Source organism: Sceloporus undulatus, chromosome 1 (assembly GCF_019175285.1).
Source record: "Sceloporus undulatus isolate JIND9_A2432 ecotype Alabama chromosome 1, SceUnd_v1.1, whole genome shotgun sequence".
Classification (NCBI taxonomy): Eukaryota; Metazoa; Chordata; class Lepidosauria; order Squamata; family Phrynosomatidae; genus Sceloporus; species Sceloporus undulatus.
This window is the reverse complement of record NC_056522.1, coordinates 319850926-319873251: the sequence shown is the minus strand read 5'-3', so window position 1 is coordinate 319873251 and position 22326 is coordinate 319850926. Positions and strand designations below refer to the sequence as shown.

General features: G+C 40.8%; 1 protein-coding gene across 1 annotated transcript in view; it reads right to left on the bottom strand.

Moving 5' to 3' along the window:
* RPAP1 (RNA polymerase II associated protein 1) overlaps positions 1 to 22326 on the bottom strand; it is a 77792-nt gene that overhangs the window by 48029 nt on the left and 7437 nt on the right. The window contains 6 exon segments of the mRNA XM_042466780.1: positions 5380 to 5607; positions 8046 to 8222; positions 9394 to 9583; positions 16379 to 16471; positions 18787 to 18932; positions 20662 to 20902. Of these exon segments, the coding sequence (XP_042322714.1) occupies positions 5380 to 5607; positions 8046 to 8222; positions 9394 to 9583; positions 16379 to 16471; positions 18787 to 18932; positions 20662 to 20851 (1024 nt within the window). The 5' untranslated portion in view covers positions 20852 to 20902.

Here is a 22326-nt window from a genome sequence, read left to right as displayed (position 1 = left end):
TCTTTTAGACTGAAGTAAATTCTTCCCCAAGGACTTTAGTGTGCGGGACGGACAGTACGGAAGAAGGCGTTCCCTTAAGTATTCTGGACCCAAGCCTTGTAGCATGCACAATCTGCTGCCCATTACTAAAGAGCATCTATGGCCACACATCATGTATGGACACAATACTTCCTGGAAGAATTATTTCATCCTGTCCCTTGATTTCACAGCATTTGGTTACTTACAATTTAATGGCAGCATTCTGGCATCACAATAAATTTTCATATTGCACTGCTGAAAGACTTCAAATACAATGTTTTTCAAAAGTCAGTTTACACACTTGATGTCATGATAAACTATGGTTTATTATCATGATGAGAACAAGACTAGGTGAGTTTATATTGTACATTCCTCCTACTTCACAGGAACCAAGATCATTGCTGTCTTTCATTAATCACTGTTAAATATTCCATCTAAACCTTAAAATGTGCATACTATTAGCTATGGTTTATTCAAACAAGCAAGCACTATAGCTTGAGATTTAGGCTTGCCTCAAACAGACCACAGTTAAGATAAACAAGTTTTTTTTTTCTAGTTAAGAAGAGCAAGATGTATTTTGCCAAAAACATAAGTGAGCCCACTGCTGAGTTGAAAGAGGAGAGAAAGGAGGAGGAACCCAAGGTTCACTCCATTACTGTGATAATATAAATGTAAGCAGAGTGTAAAGTTTTCAAAGAAGCAGTTATGTTAGTGTCTTGCAGCATAAAAAGGAGAAGGGGCGGAGAGGGGGAAGGAATGTAGCTGCAACTGGTTTTTATTTTTGCATGAGCTTTCATGAATAAAAGCCCACTTCTTCTGATGTTACAGAGTGTAAGTAAGGCATGTGAAGTGCCTTTTGAAAAACACTACATTTAAGGTGCCTCATTTATAGTGGGTCATTCATAACTGTTGCAGTCATGAAGCAATTAACATGCATGTGTGAACCATTAAATGCTCTATTTCCTACTGTAACAGGTAGAAGTCTTCTATGAAATCAGGCATAGGTGTTTTTACTGCTTGCTAACCAATATCCTCTCAGATGGAGGTGCCAAAATTAGACCTGGGACCTTCTGCATACAAAGCACAAGTTCACATACTGAACTACAGTCTCTTCACAAAAGCATAGTCTGCTTTCCTCTCCAGCAAGAACAGACCATTTGGGACTCAAATTGGAAACAGAAGAAGACACAACAGGCAGGCTGGTTCCACTGGAGAGGACAAACACAACTTAAGAAAGTAAAGCTGTTCATCTAAGTATGAGTTCTGAGTCTGAATATCTTTTCCTGTTGCAAGAGCAGACTGACTTCTTCCCACTGGAGCAATGGTTGCTGTTAGTTTATTCATTATGAATTTACTTCTTGGCATCAACAGTGGTAGCTTTCCAATGTTAAGTGCTAATGCAAAATTAATATTACATTTCCTGCTAGGCACAATGTGCTGCATGCATAACCTTAGGCAATCTGAAAGGCTTCACTAATTTTTATAATTGCTATTCCTTTTTTTTTTTTTTTTTCAGTGACATACTAAGCTGCCTCACAGACACTGTGCTCTTGGTTCAATACATCTTTCTTTTCCTGGGAAACAAGTTCTGTTTCTCTCAATACACACTGCCTCTCCAGACATGCCATCTCATCAAACTTTTACTGTTCTTTGGTGCTCTCCACAATCTGAAAGACTACTTGGCCCAAAGGACAGTTTTCTCCTGGTGGAGAGGAGACACCAACCTTTTTCTTTAAAATGTATGTTATTATTCGAGCACCGGCAACAAAAAATTCAATCTGATGAACAAGAAATGTGGGAGGGACAAGGAAGCTGAGAGAGGAGGATAAGATGCACTCTTCTGGCAATTCTAGCCCACCTTTTCCCTCCTCTTACACATTAAAGCAGCTCTCTTAACAAGAAAACGGTAAACACCATCCTTATCTCACTCAGCCACACCACTCAAAATACAAAAACTATCCAATGATCTTAGTAAGCAGTCTCAGTGCAGCAGTGAAACCCAGATAATACAGGCAGAACAAAGGATCAGAGTCAGAATGAACATCAGAAGAGAAGAGAAGGGGTGAAGGATGTATGTGGAAAGTAAGCAACAAGATGGTTGGGAAGAATATGGAAGGAAATTATAAGCTGTAAAGTTTAGACTAGAGCTACAGGCAGCCTGAGGTATCCCCATGACCCACTGATCCACTCTAGCTAACCAAACAAGCTCCTTCCTTTCACAGTTCCAGGAAGGCTGGAAAATTCAGAGGTTTCTCACACTCTTGAAAGCTACTGTATATGGCTAGTGGAGCTCTACTCATTTTGGTAACCACAACATGTCTGTGGGTTAGGGAGAAAATGCTTGCTTCATCTGAAATAATGCAAAGTACTGAAGAATAGGAACCTGGAGGAAACTGTTGCTTAAAAAAAACCTTGAGGACTTTGGTTTGACTCTCTAAATCAGGGGTGGGCAACTGTGGAAGGCTAAGGGACCCCACCCCCAAGACCTTGGAGTGCCAAATTGTTTTCCCTGTAACACCTTCTAGGGAAGCATTTTTACCATGTTTTAGGCCCATGAGAGATCTTTTCAAGAACAGGAAGTGAGCAGAGGTCACTTCCATTCCAAAATAAGACTATTCCTGTCTTAAATGGGCCTAGGGATTAGGAAATGGTGAAAATGTGCCTAGGCCCCCAAGAGAACATTTCAGGGCAAAAAAAAAAAAAAAAATACCCCCCCCCCCCCCCGCAAAAAACCCCAACATTTTGGACCATTGAAAGAGTCCTGCAAGTGTTTCACTCATGTTTCACTCTCACAAACCTGAAAGCCTCTCTTTATATAATTTGGAGAAAAGTGAAGGTCTGCTGATTAGCTGATACCTCATACTGCATACCTTTTAAATCTAGATCCAGGTTGAGGAACACATCATTTAAATGCACACGATTCTTATTTCCTACAAGCTTCACCTGTCTTGTTAACTTTAAGCAGCTCCAAATGCTCTGATGTTCATAGCCTGTTTGGAGTGAGAGGAGCACCATAGTTTGCCAGCCAACTTCATTCTGCCACAGCATCCTAAATTCTGCCTTAGCAATTGCAGAAACCATAACTGAGAGCCAGTTATGTAAGTCATTTCTCCAGGTCCAGTCACCAATCTGTTTTCTAACACATTCACTATCTTCACCTTGGGGTTTAAAGGCACAAACATCTATTGCCACTGACAGCTACATGAGTAACTGCCAGTACATTTCAAACCACCACCACCTCATATACACTTGCCTACAGTGAAGCCCAGTTTCCTATGCTGTTACCCATTTCACAAGTCCAGTCCTCTACACTTGCATGCAGAAAAGAGTTAGATTGCTCCTGAGAAGCCTGTGCTTTACAGATTTCTATTAACTTCAAACACACTGCTTCTGTTAATGAGAGATAAAGCTAAGCCCAGAAATACAGCAATAAAAGAAAAGTTCCAAAAGCCCAATTCAAAATGGTTTGGAGCCAGGATTACTTCCTGCTACATACATACATACACATATACATCTCTCTCTCTCTCTCTCTCTCTCTCGCACATGCACACACACACACACACACACACACAGTCCTTAAGCTCTTCTTCAGAGGTCCTTTTCCAGGTGCCCTGTAACAAAGGAGGTGAGCCAGGTGATTATTAAAGAGAAAGCTTTTTTTAATGCTGGAATCCAGATAAGGAAATGCCCTCCCAAGGGAAGCTTGCTTGATTACTATGCTCTGATCTTTCTGATGCCAAATAAAGATTATTTTAATTTCCCCAGGTTTCTCAATGAATGGTTTTGGTGCTTTTTTATTTCCTGGCATGATTTCTCACACTCTCTGAACTGACAATGCCTTTTAACATTAATCTTATTCTGGTTTTGCGCTGTGTTTTGATGGTTTTATGTTAAGTGATTTAATTATGATTTTAATATATGCTTGCTTGGACATTACTATCTTTTTGTATTTTAAAGCACAAATAAATAAATAAATTTCTTGATGAGCTCTGTTGTAGTCTCTCAGACTTGAAACACTAATGCCAAAAGGGACAGCTGCAAAAAATAAAAATGTCCCCTAAACGTGCGCATATTTAAAAATTGTGGGTTATATTCTCGTTTGGCACAGTAATGTTATGAGTGAATCAGCAAACACATTGATTGTTCCCAAAGGACACACGACCAGCCAAGAAGTGAAGGTGCCATTCAAATTTACTCTATCAGCAATTGCAACTGTAAATGGCTATTTTTTCCTCTGAAACAGTCCTTCTCCCTTTAAGAGGCCAGATCATAAAATACAGCCCAAGATCTTGGATCAGGGAAATGTAGCATAAAGTTCCATCAAGAGGAACTAGCCCGTGTCTCCACCGACTCCAAAAAACTCCACCTTTTACCTACTGCAACATTTCCTCCCCTGCACCAAACATGGCCATTTACTGGCTGGCACAGACAGGGAAGGGGAGTGGCAGAGAAAGCAATGAGACATCCTCCATGACATTCCAGCGGTTCTTCTGAAGTCCTAGATTACTGCTTTATATTATCAAGACAGACATAATCTTCAAAATGCTTCAAACAAACAAACAAAAACTGCAACTGCACCACATGGGTTATAAACATGAACTGAGATTTTATGGCCACTAAAACTGGGCAATGAACATTCTGACAAATTAAGCATGAATGCAATCCACTCCCCTTGCAGCTCTGCTTGAAAGCCTAAATCCAACTGCAAATTAAACTCACTGAATCCAGGCTGCACGGCGGTGTGGAGGGGAGAGGAAGGAGCGCCGGAGGCCCAACCATCGCCTCCAACCCCCTCCCATCTGGCGACCGGCTGCTGCATGGGTGAGAGAGGAGTGGCCGGGGGCCATAAAAACGCCTCCCTTACTTTCCCCTTTCGGCTGTGCGGTGGCATGGAAGAGAGAGGAAGGAGCGACGGAGGCCCAACCATCGCCTCCAACCCCCTCCCATCTGGCGACCAGCTGCTGCGCAGGTGAGGGGAGCGGCCGGAGGCCACAAAAACGCCTCCGCTCTCTCTGTACTCCAAGGTGTGGACCCAAGTAGGGAATCAGACGTTTGGAATAGGGGCGGTTTGGCTCCCTATTCTTCTATTAGTGGCAAGCCGGATCCTTGGATTCAGGGTCTCTACTCCAGAAAAGGGGGTTAACTTGTGGGCTTGAGGGGGACCTAATGTTTCTCTGTCTTCCTGATCCTCTCAAGGGAGGTAAGGATCGAGAGAGGAAAGAGGGTCGCAGAGTAGCCGATGTCACTATAGACTGCTCTTTGCGTTAGTCTGTTATTCCCCTTTTTAGTTGGGACTAACAACTGGATTTAAATTGGCAATTTACCACATCAATAGATAGCTACACACTTCATGGATATTACCTGTGACATCAATTCTTGTGGAGACTTCAGTCCTTTGAGACTTTTCAATGCCTGATTCTTCTTCAATGACTGAGTTCTGAGATAAGTGAGATTTTCCTTGCTCCTGGGGTGCAGGCGGTGTTTCTGAATGCATAAACTTGCTTGGCTTTTCATGTTCCAATTTTTCATCTCTTCCTTCAGTTGTAGAAGTACCATGTCGTGACTTTAAGAAAGCCATTAAACTGGGATCTGATAATAAAAACATGAAACAAATACAAAAAGCATTAACAGTCCTCTGTGATGCTTTGTCCATGTTTTATGTTATGAATCTTGTTATCAAATGTACTGAGGATCATATTTCTATCAAAGGCCTATCTAACTGGCCTTTGGATTGGAGTGTAATTTTCTCATTGCAAATAAAAGAAATGGGACCACATTCGTGTTTGACAAGTAATCTGCCAAATAAATCAATATCAATACCTTGGGCACACTTGAGTTCCAAGGCTATGAGACTAACTGGGTCATTCATGGTCTGATATGAAAATATCAGAATCACAAGAAGCTATCTTACAATGAGTTAGACCATTGGTCTAGTAGTATTTTCGACACTTATCAATAGTGTCTCTCCAGGATTTCAGGTCAGGATTCTTTTCAAGCCTTACCTGAAGATGTCCAGGTTTCAATGGAAACCAAGAGTGCATTTGCATATTTAAAAAACTAGTGCACCAGCTGCACCCATTCCTGGTGACAATGACATATGCTTTAACTACATCCCATTTGGATTGCTGTAGCACACTCTAAGTAGGGCTGCCTTTGGAAACTGTTTGGATGCTATAGCAGGTCCAAATTGCTACACTCAGGATGCTGACTGTGACTGGTTACAGGGATCACAGAGCTCCCATGTTTAAACAGCTTCACTGGCTACCAGTCGATTTCTAAGCAGAATTCAAAATGGAGGTTATGACCTTTAAATCCCTACACAGCTTGGGTCCAGACTATCTAAAACACCATATCTCCCTATATGAGCTGGCCTGAGTTCTACGATCTTGAGAAGAAGACTGTGGGGCAATACAGTCCAGCACTTTTTGCCAGCCTGCACACGTACTTGGGCTAAGCTAGGGCTGAGCATTCACACGCTCCAATTCCTAGTTCTGCCGCCATTATGGCTCATGCCTATCCACACAGCGCGTGCCCCGGTAACATCTGTGTGGCGCAGTGCCCAAACGGCACTATGCACATGGGGCATCGTCATGGTGCACGAGCATGCCTATGGCGCCGCTGCCGGGACACAAAAAAGGACCCATCCAGAAGTATGTTCTTTTTGCTCCCTCCAGAGGCAACAATGTGTGGTTGCTGTGGTCTCCTTCTGTGGCAAAAACAGACAGCATGGAGCCGCCTGTCTGTATAGGCCAGGGGTAGGCAACCTGCGGCCCACAGGCCGGATGCGGCCTGGCGAGGCCTTGGGACCGGCCCCAGGCCGGTCCTGCCACCGATTGCCGCCGGGGCCTTTGGCGTCTCGCGCGAGGGTCATGGTGGGGCAATTGTCTATAGAAGCCTCAGAAACATGCATTTAGCTTAACATTTTTTAAAAAATCAGCAAAAAATTTTGCGTGTCCTCCATTTTTTATTTAAAAAGTGCCCTCCATTTGAAAATTTTGTCCTACATTTGTCCTGGCTTATTTATTTATTTAATTTTTTAAAAATATTTAATTATTTATTTTTTGGCTTCGGCCCCCCAGTTGTCTGAGGGACAGCAACCCGGCCCCCGGCTCAAAAGGGTTGCCTACCCCTGGTATAGGCCCTTTGTCTCATCCCATCACCTTTACAAGTGTTGAAGTCACAAAAGATAGCCTTCTTAGTGGCTGCTCCCAGACTGTGGAATTTCCTCTCACAGGAGATCTAATTAGCCCCCTCCCTGCTCTCTTTTCACTAGTGGGTTAAGATTTTTTATTTAGCAGGACTTTGACTGGTTTTAATCATATGGCAGAATAATGTTCAAGTGGTGTATTCTGTTTTTACTTTGAATGTTTTTAATTATGCTCTAAATGTATTTCAAAACTGTTTTTCATAGAATCCCAGAGTTGGAAAAGACCACAAAGACCATCCACTCCAATCCCCTGCCACTCAGGAGTACGCAATCAGAGCATTCCCAACAGATGACCATCCAGCCTCTATTTAAAAACCTCTAATAAAGGAAACTGCAGAACTGATGTTTAATTGGTTTTTAAAAACTTTTTAATGCATTTTTAAAGCTAAATTTGCATTTAAAATTGAACAAACTACCTTTGGTCCATTGGCAAGAGAAAGGCAGGATATAAATTGAATGAATTAATGAATGAGTGAATGAGGACTGAATCCTGAACCTTCTTGATGTACAGCATATACTCTGCCTCTGGGATATGGCTCCTCTACAACACAACATTTCAGAATCAAATCTCCAACCATGGGAATAAGTTCTGTGCTTTTGAGAACATGAGAAATCTCTGAGTGCTTTGGACAGTCTTCTCTTCTGCAGAATCTACCTTACAATTTTTTTTAAAAATTAATGGTTAGGAACTTTCTCAGTCTTTAAAAAGTGGAGAAGCCTAAAAACACCCCACATAAATAAATGAATGAAAAACACATAAATATATTTGCAGTTCACCAACATGTGCCACATACACGAGAAGTCAGCAAGAAGTCAGTACCTAGCTGAGCCAGCAATTTTTTTTGCTCCTCCAGGATTTGTTCTTTGGACATAGAATGTAGCCTCTCCAAGTTCTCCTTGTGGATATTTTGTGCTTCTTGCTCACCAGCCAGGCTTCCAAGACCCTCACCAGTGACAATGCGAGAACACCCACTGCATAAGCTACCAAGAGACTTATCTAGAAAATAAGAACAACGTCAGCAGGTTTCATAAATAAATCTCAATGGACAACATATTCCAGCGTATCCATTTGTCTTAAACAAAGAACCATCAATACTTGGGACAACAGTACTGTAGGGACGACAAATTTATGCACTGTGTTTATGTGTCTGAAGGTAAAGTATATGTGCAACAAAAAAGAAAAGGTGCTAGTCTGAAAATGAACAACCATTTTCCACTTGCACCTTACAATCAATGAACAAATAAATGGTAAACACATTACAATGATTGGAAGTCATGTGTACGATTGGGTCACATGACAGGCATTTTGTTATCTGCTGAACTTTGTCTTCACAAAGACCACAAACATACAGATACTTTGGCTCATTAGCAGGTTTCTACATAGCAATCTGACAGAGCACTCAGTGTTACATATCTGGAATATATCTTTTACTTCCATTTATTTTCATCAATTTGCACTAGAGACGCCTTCACGAGTACGTACATTTTCCTCTATATTGGTCCAACTTATGAGTAATAAAATTTCCATATGTGAAACTATTTCTTTCTTACATTCAAAACAACATTCCAAAGACCAACAGGAGTGATTGGCAGCGAGGAAAAATGCAAGAACTATTAATACAATTAATGCAAGAAAACCTAGTCTGGCAACTTGTATTTGTAACTAATACTGAAACTGTGGGATTGGAAACACTATCTGTTACATTTGCCACGGCTCCACTTTTGAAAGAAGATTTTCACTGAACAAAAAGAGTGCAAAATCTTGGGTGTCAGAAGAGGTCAAGCAACAAAGGAATTTAGATGAGAGTACACAAACACCAATGCTCCACGACAGTAGATCTTAAAGTATGGAACAACTGCTATAATATTCAGCAGCCTGCAGTCTAAGAAAAAAAACCTGCCCAGCCCACTTCTAACTAATGTAATCCAGAAAGTTATAAACCCTTTCTGGGATTGATTTAGAATCCATGCACTCATACTCAGAGGTCAGCACCCTCAGTTCAATACATATGTATAGGATTACACTAACTGTCAGAAGACATTGGGACAAGCTTTTTTGTTTTAAGAGATATTTGTTTCCTTATGTTCACCTCCCATCAAACATTTCCAAGGCTTCCAGGACCCCATGGGAACTGAAGGATTTATGCTCTACAGATCTGAATATTCACCTTCTTCATCTCCATGGCACTGGTCCTTCAAGGACTGAGGGTGCAGGGCACTCTCTGGAAGAGCTCCTCCTGTGTTTTTCTGTTCAACTTCCTCAGTGTAAGCAGTGACAGAAGTATGAGCCACTTCCGCTGCCCTCTTTGCAGCTATCTTTTGGGCAAAGATACTTTTTCTTCCAGGTGCTGATTTTATCTGCATAAAGTCAAGAAAGTATGTAAACACTCCTCTGTCCTTCCAGATTCACATATTATATACAAAGAGAGAGAGAGTAATGTCCAAGAGCTCGTTATTTAAGCCTTACAGTCTGATGAAGATGCAACAGAGGTCTTTCTTAATGGCTGCTCCCAGGCTCTTTAATTCAAGTTCAGTTGGCCCCAAAAGCTGCAGCTAGGTTGTTAAATGGGGATGGCTACAAGAAGCACACAACATACAAAAAAAAATGTTGCAATTTTACTGGGAGCTGCCTTCAGTCCAATTTAGGTGAGATAAAACAGAGAGATAAATAAATAAATAAATAAAGAATGAATGAATGAATGAATGAACACATAAAAGAACAAAATCTATTCACAAAAGAGGACTAACACCAAACTTGGGAAAACCCAAACAATTGGCAGAGGTGGAGGAACTCAGAGAAGAATTAGAGAAGCATGCCTTAAGGAGGATATAAATCACTAAACAGCTCAATAAGCATGATTAGTGGTTCAGCTTGACTATCCCTTAGCTAGAATTCTGAAATATGAAATGTTCAAAATCGTCCACATGGGTGGCTGAGACAGCAACACCTTTGCTTTCTGATGGCTCAGAAACTTAGCCTCATGAGCAAAATTATTAACGATATTATGTATAAAATTATCTTCAGGCTATGTATATAAAGTATATTCTTGTTGAGTGCCTTCGTTTCTGACTTATGGTGACCCTGAGGTTTTATGGTGTTATGGGGTTTTATGGGGCTGAGTGTGTGTGACTTGACCAAGGTCACCCAATGGGTTTCCATGACTGAGTGGAGAATCAAACTCTGATATCCAGGCTCGTAGTTCAATGCTCAATTTACTACACCACACTGATTCTTGTATAAGGTGTCTACAAAACATAAATGAATTTTATATTAAGATTTGAGTCCCACCTCTAAGATAGCTCAATTTGTATAAGCAAATATTCCAAACCAAAAAAAAAACAGAACAGAACAGAACACAACACAAATCCAAATCCAAAACACTGGTCACAAGTATTTTGGATAAGGGAGACTCAATCTGTAATGGAAAAGTGAATGGCTTTTGGAGAGGGAGAGGGAATGGAATATCCTAGAAAAGGTCACTGATAGCTGACACCATGAACAGTTACATCCTACACTGCAGGTCTCACTTTTCTTAACTTAGAATAATCAATGCTGCTGCCAGTTCATCAACTGAGTCAAAAAGTGCTGTCCAGATGTTTTCATATGTTCAGCTCAGACAAGGGGGGAAAGTATCCTTATCCCATCTTTTTCCCATCAGGATTGTGTGACTGAGATGAAGATTTTCACACGATGTCACACAGATCCCATCCTTATCCCATCAATAAAGTGTCATGTTGCCATAGGTTGATAATAACACTTTCTCCCATTATTAACCTCCCAAAAGCGTGAGTGGAGCATTATTACCGCAGGTGCGAAATTCAATAACACCTCGTTAGCGCTATTGCAGGGATTAGTTTTTAACCCCACTTGCTCCGATGTGCCACTAACCTACTGACATTTCTAATCCTTCAGAATTGTTAAAATGTTAGCCTTTTCTGTAGTAGCCTGGAAAAGGAGGCGATAGTCCAATTCCTCCTCCAGTGGGAAAGATGTACCTGTGTTTAAACTGCTGTTTAACATTTAATGCAAAAGTCTTCGCTAAAATAAATGTGCTAAAACCTATTTTACACTGCAGATCCTGTTTGTTAGATTGTATAGTATATATGTATGTGTGTGTGTGTGTGCGCGCATTTCTCTGTGTGTGTGTTTGTATGTTCATATATACAATTGGATGTGCTGAAACGCTCACGAAAATGGTCCGGGGGCGCCTTAGCTTCATCCGCAAGCTATCTCGAGCACAAGAGGCTAATGCTTTATCCTCATCAGGTAGGTAACTAAACAATGTGATTCTCCCGTTTTTAACCCATGAATATATCGTTATTGAGCTATAGTGTGAAAGGATCTGTTATGATTCCATTATTGTGGGTTAATGATGGGATTATAACTGGATTGGTCCCATGTGATAAGGTCCCATGTCTCTGAATATGCTCTCGTGCAATCCTGTGCCTATTCACTTGAAATTAAGTCCACAGGCGACTTGAAGGCACACACAAATCCCACGCCACACAATGAGGCTTACAGGAAAGAGAAACCTCCAGAACATGAGCTGAGTGCACCCCATGTGGTCCCCTCACCCATGCGCCTTCTACTCTTAGTTCCTATCTAATACAAAAAAGTACTTAAAGATATTTCAAATCTTAAATATCCTGAAGAGAAGTGAAATGCACTTTGAAGGTATAAAGGCTGATACATGCACATAACTGAGCTGTGCTTTCTTTGCTGAATGGGAAAATAACCAAACTGGTAGGAATTTCATCTATCTTCCTACCTGCCTGCCTGCCTCACTTTGACTCCATCCAATTTTCTATTGAAACACAGCCCCCATCCCAACCCTTCTCAAATCAGAATTTGGTTCCTGGGCCAGAACACCTTTCACATCTTTGTTCTTATGTATGCTCCTGATTGCAGCTTCCCTCTATCCCTCTCTCTGTAAAGATGTCTTTGGCAGGGTAAGACCTCCAGGAAGAGGCACCTCCCCTGTGCCTCTTTGCTGTGCAGCAAAAAAGGAGCGCCCAGAAGCAGCTCCTTTTTGCGGCAGCACTGCAATGCTGCAAAGTGCCAGAGCCAGCACAGTGACATCGCAGCTGCTGCGCTCCATCTGGAAGCAGCGCAGGTGCGATGTCACCGTTACATGTCCCATCTGGTGGGCACACCTCAGCTGCGGCGCCCTCATCACATGCAAGGTTGCGGGGCGTGTGGGCGCTCCACCCACCAGGCAACCCTCGCATGTGACAAGGGCAAAGCAAAGGCCCATCTGTACCGGGCCCGTGAATCTGTAAATTTACTCAATGACCTTTTCATTCAATTCCACTTATGTCAATGTAGCATCACTCTTCGAACAGGACTAGGCTGCTGCTTTACACAAAGTGGCTGGCATTTCAGTTTGCAAACCTCTAGTTGAAACCAAATTCCCAAACAAATTAAATAAGACTTTAAGTTGCTATGAAGATCAAACCCAGAATTGTATCCTTGACACCAAGCTTTGGCATAGTCAGTTTTAAAAGGGAGTGGGGAAAAGTTCCAGCACTTCTTTGCTCTCTCCTACACACAACAGAATTCATCATTTTGCCACTACAGTGGTACCTCGGGATACGAAATACCCAGGTTACGAAATTTTCGGGATACGAAAAAATCCCATAGGGAATTATTGTTCCGGGTTACGAATGTTTTTTCGGGTTACGAAAAAACTTTTGGTGCTTTTTTCGGCTTTTTCGCACGGAATCGCGGCTTTTCCCCATTAGCGCCTATGGCATTTCGGCTTACGAAGGCTTTTCGGGTTACGAAAGCGGCCGCGGAACGAATTACTTTCGTAACCCGAGGCACCACTGTATATGCTAAAATAGAAGGGAAAATTTTATACGCTTCTTGACAAGCTGGAGACACAAACATCCAGTTATAGGTAAATTCTGGAGTTTGTTCCACTCCAGTGCACACAAGAACTCACTCTCTGTGATTAATCCAAGAGTCTGCTTATCTGAATGTTTTTCATTTCAGAGGATAAACAGACTTCACTGTTTCAGAAAGGCCATTTCTGACGTATCAGAGACCACAATGGTGCAAGAATTTCACAGTAATAAATTGGATTAATGACGCTCAACCAATGACTTTTTCAATTTGTATGGCATTTACATTCAGGCTCTGCCACAGACTTATTGACTATTGATAAGTAAGCCATGGAAAGATAACAAATTCACCTTCAGGCTAAGGATGCAGAAAGCCATGAAGAACAGTAGGAGGGGGTGAATGAGAAAGTGAAAGTGTGTGTGTGTGTGTGTGTGTTCCTGCACCCAGGGTTGCATGCAATTAGCTCTCCTATATGGAGAAGTTTTTGGGATACCTTAGGGTCAAAACAACTGATCTGGCATGGAAACACCTGCTTATCCCTGAAGAAAATGCTCCCTGTCCCATGTTTCTTGTCCCATGACTTTGGCCAAGGGAAGGGGGGAAGAAACACAAAAGTGTCACTATCAATACTTAAAATGACATAAAGCAATATTTTATATGGTCATATTCATAGCAGAAACTTTACAATGCACTGGAAAGACACTTTTTGAACCATCAATGTGAAAAGCTCTTCAGATGCTTCAGACTCTTCCTCTAAGAAAACAATCTCTAGCTTATTCTCTCCTTCTTTCAGTTTTTCCTCCTGAGCCCTTACTTGCTAATGCTCCAGTAACTATGCTTAAGGAAGCAATATCTAAGCAGGCCTTAAATGCCAATTCCAACTCTAGTTTCTCAGGTAAAAACTTAGAGTAAGGCCAAAAATCCAGGAAATTTAAACCACAGCACATCACTGGGGAAAATATTTATGACATGCCAAGAATGAAGTTCAGACTCATGACTGAGGAAGAAACCAAGGTAATGTCAATGTTCTCTAAAACATTTGTAAAAGACTATGTACTGGCCCCATATTAATCAGAAATATTTCTATCTGTTTGATCCTAACGTTTCAGTGCAAGTGTGGATAAAGCTGTAGACAATCCTAAAAGACTGGAATAGAATCCATTAAAATTTTAGATTAAGATACTTTTATGAAAGCCTTCCCCAAACTTGCTATCTCCAGATATGTTAAATGGAAACACATACTCTCCAGAAAGTTATGACATCTGGGAATAATAAGAGTTATAGTCTTACATATCTGATGGTTAGTAGGTCAGGGAAGTCTGCCTTACAGATTGATAATACAAAGATACAATTCACTGCCAATAGAAAAAAATAATTAGAATGTTTTTGTTAAACAAATCTGGAATTATTATTATTATTATTATTATTATTATTATTATTATTATTATTATTAACCTTTATTTATAAAGCGCTGTAAATTTACACAGCGCTGTACATACAATCTATTTGATTAGACAGTTCCCTGCCCTCAGGCTTACAATCTAAAAAGACACGACACAAAAGGAGAATGGAGTGGTGGGAGGGAAGGGGATCGGGTTCAGCAGTTCTTCTCTACCTCCGAGGCCTAGACCAAGGCAGATGGACTGGAGGGAGGAAATATGAAACACTTCTTCATGTATGGTCACATAAAAAATAATCAAGCCCCATCAGTATCAAGTGTCAGTATTAGTACTGTGAAAGATCAAGACAAAATGACAATAGATTTAAACTGAGCATAGCTAGAAAGCAAGCATGAAGCTGAAAGTGTATTATCAAGGGAGGTTTGATTACTGATGAAATGTGTTAAATTGTTTTTTTTCCCGTGTTTAGTTGTTGTTGTTGTTGTTTTTAGAAAATCAAAGTTTCAAAGTGAATGGCACTAGTTTGATTACCAGTTTTAAATACATGTATATATATATTCCATAGCATAGAGCAATATTATAAAATGTCTACTCAGAAGCACACCCCAGCCCTGTATATCAGGAGGTACATCCCTTTCTGCCCCAAGGGCTGCATGTGATGCTAAGTTGGAGGTTGCAGGCATATATACACATGGACATCAAAAACTCTCTTTACTAACTTCTAGGAGAAGGGAAAGAAAAATCTGCACAAATATGGCAGAGAAGTTGGGTGATTAGGATGAAGGCACAGGGGGGTGGGGGGAGGTGTTTGGACTAAATTTAAAGCCCTATTGGTATATGTAATCCTCAAAACACATTAGTATACAGTATGTAATCCCAAGATCTAGCTGTATTGGGAAGGGTAAAACTTTGAGTGCTCTGTGAAAGCCCAGATCCTCATATATGCAGATATATAACCTTAGGTTGCATCTGCACTACAGAAGCCACCCAGTTTGACATCACTTTAAACTGCCACTGTTCAATTCTATGGAATTATGGGAACTGTAGTTTGTCGGGGCTATCACAGCTCTCTGATATAGAAGGCTAAATAGTTGTATATTATATAAACTTTGCTGTTAACCGCCTTGATCCTCAAACGGAAGAGGCGGGATATAAATATTTATTATTATTATTACTATTATTATTATTATTATTATTATTATTATATTCACAAAACTACAGTTCCCAGAATTCCACAGCACTGAGGCATAGCAGTTAAAGTGGTGTTAAATTGAATTATTTCTGCAGTGCAGATGTAGCCTGAGTGATCCATGGCCTACCAAAGCCCAACAAAATCCTAGCATTACTCCCACTTTCCTGGTAAACCCACAACAGATTCTGGTTTTTCCTTTAGTTGTTGGATCCACTTGGTATGGGAGGCCCCACATTTCTGCTCAATTTGTTAAAGAGGCCCCTCTATGAATATAATGAAAGCTATGGAACTAAGTTGCCAGATAAATAAACATAAATATATAAACACAGAATTTTGTGTACAATTTATCTTCTTGCATTGGAAATTGATATCAATCACATAGACGAATCTAGAACAAAAAAAACTTACAATAAAAGACATGAAAAGGCTGGATTTTTTTCTCAGTATTTATGACAGGAAAAATTCAAATAACAAGAAGAAAACGAAAGAAAAATTGACAGTGCACACACACCTTGGCAAAGGTTTATGGATCCCAAGTTGAGAACTTCATTTTAAAACTTTTCAAACATAAAAATTTTATTAACTACCACAGCAACCAAATTGGCTTACAAGCAAAACAAAAGAATATGCTAAAATCCAACAGCAAGCTAAGAAAATAGAAAATAAAATAAAGCCAAAAGCCAACTGATCAATATAAAGCTACTTTTTTTTCTTACCTCTGTTTTTATTTCAGACCTGTGAAAAACTCTTGGAAAAGGACCTCCTGTAAACACTGGCATGGTCACCTTGGCACTGCTTGTATCATGTTCCTGCCACAAATCAAAGAGACCACACTGTCTGAACATTCATTTCACTTAAGTGAAATACTCAAACTAGTTTGACCCAGTAGAAACAGTCTGGATTTACTGAGTGACCAATTTCAAATCTCTTCTGAACTGTCAGATAACAGCTCTTGTAAAGATTCCCACATCCCTCCAGTTATTACTTTACTTTAGACTAACGGGGGCAACCTGTAAGAATGAAACAGGCACTAGTCCCCAGTCAACCAGTACAAACAATTCCATATTTTATGCAGAAAACTTTACACTTTTTCCTTTGTGCTACAAAAGTCTCCTTCCCTCTTCTGCATGGAGTCTTCCATGAGTACCACAAAAGTGCCCCCAAGCTTCACAAGAGGCTTTTGCAGTGATCATATCCACCACTGATGTTCTGCTCAACCAATGGCTCTTCCTCACACCACATCACCCCACAACCACCAAAGTATGTTTTAAATGAGGTGTGTAACTCAGAGCTGAAGGATACACATTTACTTATGCAAACATGTGTTCAAGGGGACTGTATACAGCTCACTGGTAGAATACATGCATGTGATGTTGGAAGTAAACAGGCATTGATGCTTGTTTCTTTGACAATCAGATGTACAGAGGGAACTTTCTGAAATGCATGTCTTGTTTGTTCTCTATGTTCTTTGGTCTGTGCAGTCCAAACTTTTCTACTTCCTGCTTGAAGAAGTCACTTCCTACATCCCCCTTTTTTAAAAAAAAGTTAGTGTTAGTGTTTGCAACCCTTTGCCTGAGTAGCATCTCATTCACAAGGCTTATCTGCCTCAGAATGACACTGACACAGACACACAGACACACCCACATGGAAAAGTTACCATTAGGGACTCTTGTACAAAAGTATAGGTAACTTTCTTATAACTTCCTAAATTCCTATTTTAGATGAAGCTGCTCCTAGCCCAATCTCCTTGGGGCTGCTGCAAACACATGCCACGGCTCTGAGGGTGTCTCCTGCCACGGTCCCAAAAGGAATGGAAAAGATCTGCTCCTTCTGCAATGCCCCAGGATGGCTTCCAGGCACTCTGGGGTCGTGTCATATAAACACCACACCCCCAGAGCTGCCAGAAGCTGCCCCGTCTGCCTATATGTTTCAGGTAAAAGTAAGTTTTGTTATTTAACCTTAGCAGAGTATCCTGGCTATTTTTATCCTGTTTTATGCTCCTGCTGTACTAGGGCATGCTGCACTCTGCTTAATACAAATACCAACATTTTCCTACATGAAAAAGGTCTCAGGCTCAGTACTGAGCACCTTTACTTAAAAAATCTTTCAGGCAGCAGGGCTAGGACGCCAAGAAATCAGAAACCACCAATAATACTGAGCTAGGAACTAATCTTTCTCAGTACGAGGCAGCATCCCTTATATTCATTAGTCAAAAGGGTGCTTTAAGATCTAGAAGCTACTCCTCCTGAATCTTGAATATTACTTTTTACCACTAATTTATTCCTGTTATGTACTGCAAGAATGAAAAGTAAGCTACTGTAGTTACTCACTCCAGTGCTGGAGCACTTATTTGCTAAACTGCTCATCCATTTTCTATTAGTGGTTTCTTTTTTAAGAGGAAAAAACTCAGAATTGCCAAGAGAATGGCATAAATCTTGAAAAATTCCCTTAAACGTGCCTCTAAAAATGCCCTTTAAAGTAACTTCAAAAAAGAATTACAAACCATGAATAATTACGCTATTTTGCATTAAGCATTCCTTCTGAAATGTGACTTTGTTTAGGTGTTACCCAAAAAAGTAACCAACTGAACAGATGTGTGAAACTTGTTACTTCTAAGCTCCATTCTTCTCGCATCCTATGATTAGCAACATATGAATTTAATAAAACTGAGCAAACATATGCAAATTTGACAACTTCTATAAATTACAATATACTGATTCTGGCAATTGCAACATTTGATCTGAATCCACTTGTTAGTCCCAATTAAAAGCAGACACACTGAATCAATGAAATTTAAGTATTAACTTATCAAGTTCCCATTCATTCAATGGGTATACTTTAACTGGAACTAACAACTGGGTTTAGGCTAAGAGTGGGAACTATGAGGCCTTCCAGATGTTGATGGATTGCAAATTCCAGCTGCCCTAACTAGCACGGCCAGTGGTGAAGAATGTGGACAGTTGCTCTACAAAAGAATCTAGAGGGCCACACAATTCCTACCCCAACTTTAAGCCTTAAGGTTATTCTGGAAGAGTTTTAATTTTAATTGCATACAGCTCCAACTTTAGACCTCCTCAATCAACACTGCATCATTGTAACAATAGTTCCTACAAACAAGACATACAATGATTTTGTTGAAGACTGCAGTGATGTGTTGATCAGCACGATCCAAATGCTCTCCAGGGTCCTGCTCAAAACGAACATGGGTACTTTTGAATCTGGATTTCTTTGGAGGACCCGGTGTCAGAGGTGGGAGTTCATCAGGAAAGTCTGGGAAATCAATGAAAAACAGTAATATACACAGTATTAGTAAACTCAGTTGCTCTTCCTTCTCCAGGGACATAGTAAAAAAACTAAAGATGTTCCACTCCACTTAGGTACTACCATCTTAGTGGGAGGTGAACAAAATTAATGATACACACAGAATTATTAGAATTATTTAAAAGGTAACAGCTATGTCAAATAATTTCTGAAACTGGGCTAAATTCAGGGGGTGAGTTCAGAGAACAAGCCAACAGATACCAGATGGCTGAAAAAGGAAGACACAAGTAAACAGAACACAAGTAAACTAAAGTGGAAGAAAATCATATGCTGCTTTCCTATTTTTCCTGTTCAGAATAAGGACAATTGCCTGGTTCAGGATAGTAGTGTGTATCCCAGGAGAGCTGGAGGCTTTAAATTTTTGCCCCCTCTGGTGTTTCAATTAAGCCTTTTTAGAAAAGCAAACTGTTGGCATGGGAAAGCATAAACCACACTGAGACCATAGCAGTGGTTAACTCCCATAAGAACACATTGTCCCAAACAGAGGTCCCCTATCTGGACCAGGTTTCCTGCGTTGAATTTTGAGCATCTGTTTTCTACCCAGGCTCAAGCTAGTGAACTATAAAACACTGTTCATACCAGAACAACCTAAGGTTTTGTCAGATTCAAGAAAGAAAAGGTAATGGATATTTTGACATCCTTCTAAACTCTGGAGCAATTCCCAATTCTCATTATGAACTGCTTGCACAAACCAAATCTTGTGCTTTAAAATACATAGCATCTCATGTTGCTTTTATAGCTAAACTGAGGTTACAAAAAGAAGGTGGGATGAATTCTATGGTGGATATAAGATATATCAGGTTTTTATCTGTTAAAAATCTAGAACAGGGGTGTAACAAACTTCAATGGGTATGGCAGCAATCCTATGCCTCAAAACTGTTGGGCGCTATAAGGACTGCACAACAGGCAACAAATCAAAACAACACCCCCTCCTAAAGGGTAACATCTCTTTTTATTTGGAAAAACTGACTTTTTTTAAGGGGGGAGGGAGAGGCTGACATACTTAAAAGATGAACTGTTGCTTCTGGAGATGTCCAGAAGGGGCACATCACCATATTGCCAGAAAAAAGGAAAGTAAGGAAGTTAGATTGTATGTATTGGGGTCAAGAAAGCAAGCTTCAGGGCCCCATGTACTGGCAGTGGCAGAATTTGCCTGTGCCTATCAGTTATGAAATCTGGAGAAGAGGGATCATGTCTGATAGCCGCAACCTTGATCACCACCTATTTAGTAAAAAATGAATACAAACTGTGTATGCAACCAGGAATTCTGACTGTATTCTTACTTTCACAGAAAAAGTGCAGTGGTCAGAGCAGGGCCAACAGACACAATCCTACTTCCTAAACCATAAACTCAGGGTGCACATGTTGCCTTGAGAGCAGGATTAAGCTCTTGCACCAAGTGAGGGTAACAGCTGAAGTTAACCAAGATGCCTAGCAGTAGCCCAGGGGTCACACTACTGTGGTGTCACACAATATGTATGGGGCTTAATATAAATGCCATTGGCTATAGCCTCAACTAAATTGAATGATGGCATTGTAGGGCATCTCATGTTGGCAGAGTTAAGGTCAAAATACTTTCAAATATATAAATAGTAACCCGCAAGCAGAAAGGATCTTGCTGTTTAGGTAAGGTGTTCCCTTAAATTATCAGCATGTACTAAACCATCAGCACACTTACCATCCAACATTACCACATCCCTGTCATGCTGCAGTGGGGCTCTCTCATCATCTCTGCTCTCCAAATCCCCTCTTCTTTTATCTGCTTTCTTGACAATTTTCACAGCTGGGGAAGCTTTCACTGACAGGAATTCATTCTGGAACTTCAACAGGTCTGCTTCCGATTCACCAGGCTTGGGCCTTGATAACATCTTTCTCCTCTTCCCACGGCCTTCCTTTGTAGAATCTTTAAATTATCTGACCTAAGTAGAAAAAGCAAGGGAAGGGCTTTACAAGATTGCTTGTTTTTCTTGATTTTCATATTTCAGTGGACCCCTTGAAAAAATATTTTTCAGACTACAACTCCAGAAAGGCAGTACCCTTTCTAAACACTGATGAAAACTGAGTTCAGGAGTGATCATGCTGGCAGTAAAAATTCTTGGAACTATGATCTGACAAAGTAACTTTTCAAACATTGATTAAGTCTTACAGTAGACATACCAATATATAGCCAGCTAGCCTTTTCTACTAGGGGACATTTCACACTACACCAGGGGTAGGCAACCTGCAGCCCGCGGGCCAGATGCGACCCGGCAAGGCCTTGGGACCAGCCCCAGGCCGGTCCTGCCGCCGATTGCCGCCGGAGCCTTTGGCCTCTTACGTGAGGGCATGGAGCCTTTGGCCTATCAGGAGGAGGTGGGCAAGGGGGGGCAAGCGGCAGGCAAGGGGGGCAATTGTCTATAGAAGCCTCCGAAACATGCATTTTTATTAACATTTTTTTAAAAATCAGCAAATTTTGTGCATGTCCTCCGCTGTTTTAAAAGTGTCCTCCATTTGAAAATTTTGTCCTACATTTGTCCCAGTTTATTTATTTAATTAATTTTTTTAATTATTTAATTATTTATTCTTTGGCTTCGGCCCCCCAGTTGTCTGAGGGACAGCAACCCGGCCCCCAGCTCCAAAAGGTTGCCTACCCCTGCACTACACAAATAGAGTACAACCTTGGTATCCACGGGGATATGCTCCCAGACTTACTGCAGTAAATGAAGATTTGCTGAACACTATATTTCCAGAGGAAGCTGACCACACAGTCACGTTGGAGGACCTCCAGATGACTAGACAGGTAGTGTCCATGGATCTGGTAACTGCAGTTTCACTTACCTCTGTCTCGAGGAAAAAAGGTGTCTCTATGAATCTGGAGCTATCCACTGGAAACTGACCATAATCTCATGCTGGAGGACCTCCAGATGCTTAGAGAGACCTTTTCCCCCCAGACACAGGTAACTGAAACTGTGGATACTAGACCCACAGATACCGGGATCTACTTGTATAGTATTTTGATACCACTTTACTTGCCACGGCTATATCCTATGGAATCCTGGGATTTGTTGTTTTATAAGGTGCTAGAACTTTCTAGTGGACAATCCCAAATGTCCCTCCCTAAACTAAATCCCAGGATTCCATAGGATTATTACTAGGCAGCTAAAGTGGAATCATCATGCAAAGGGTGCCCAGTAAAGGGTCCTCCTATGAAAACAATCAGTAACCAGAACAATATGCAGAATAACTATTAAACACATGCTTAGTAAACAAAAGAAGTATTCTCTTGCCCAAAGAGGGCAAATAAGGTGTTGGGACTGCTACTTCAGGAATGAGGCAGAACACCCCCGCTTCACAATCCATCTGC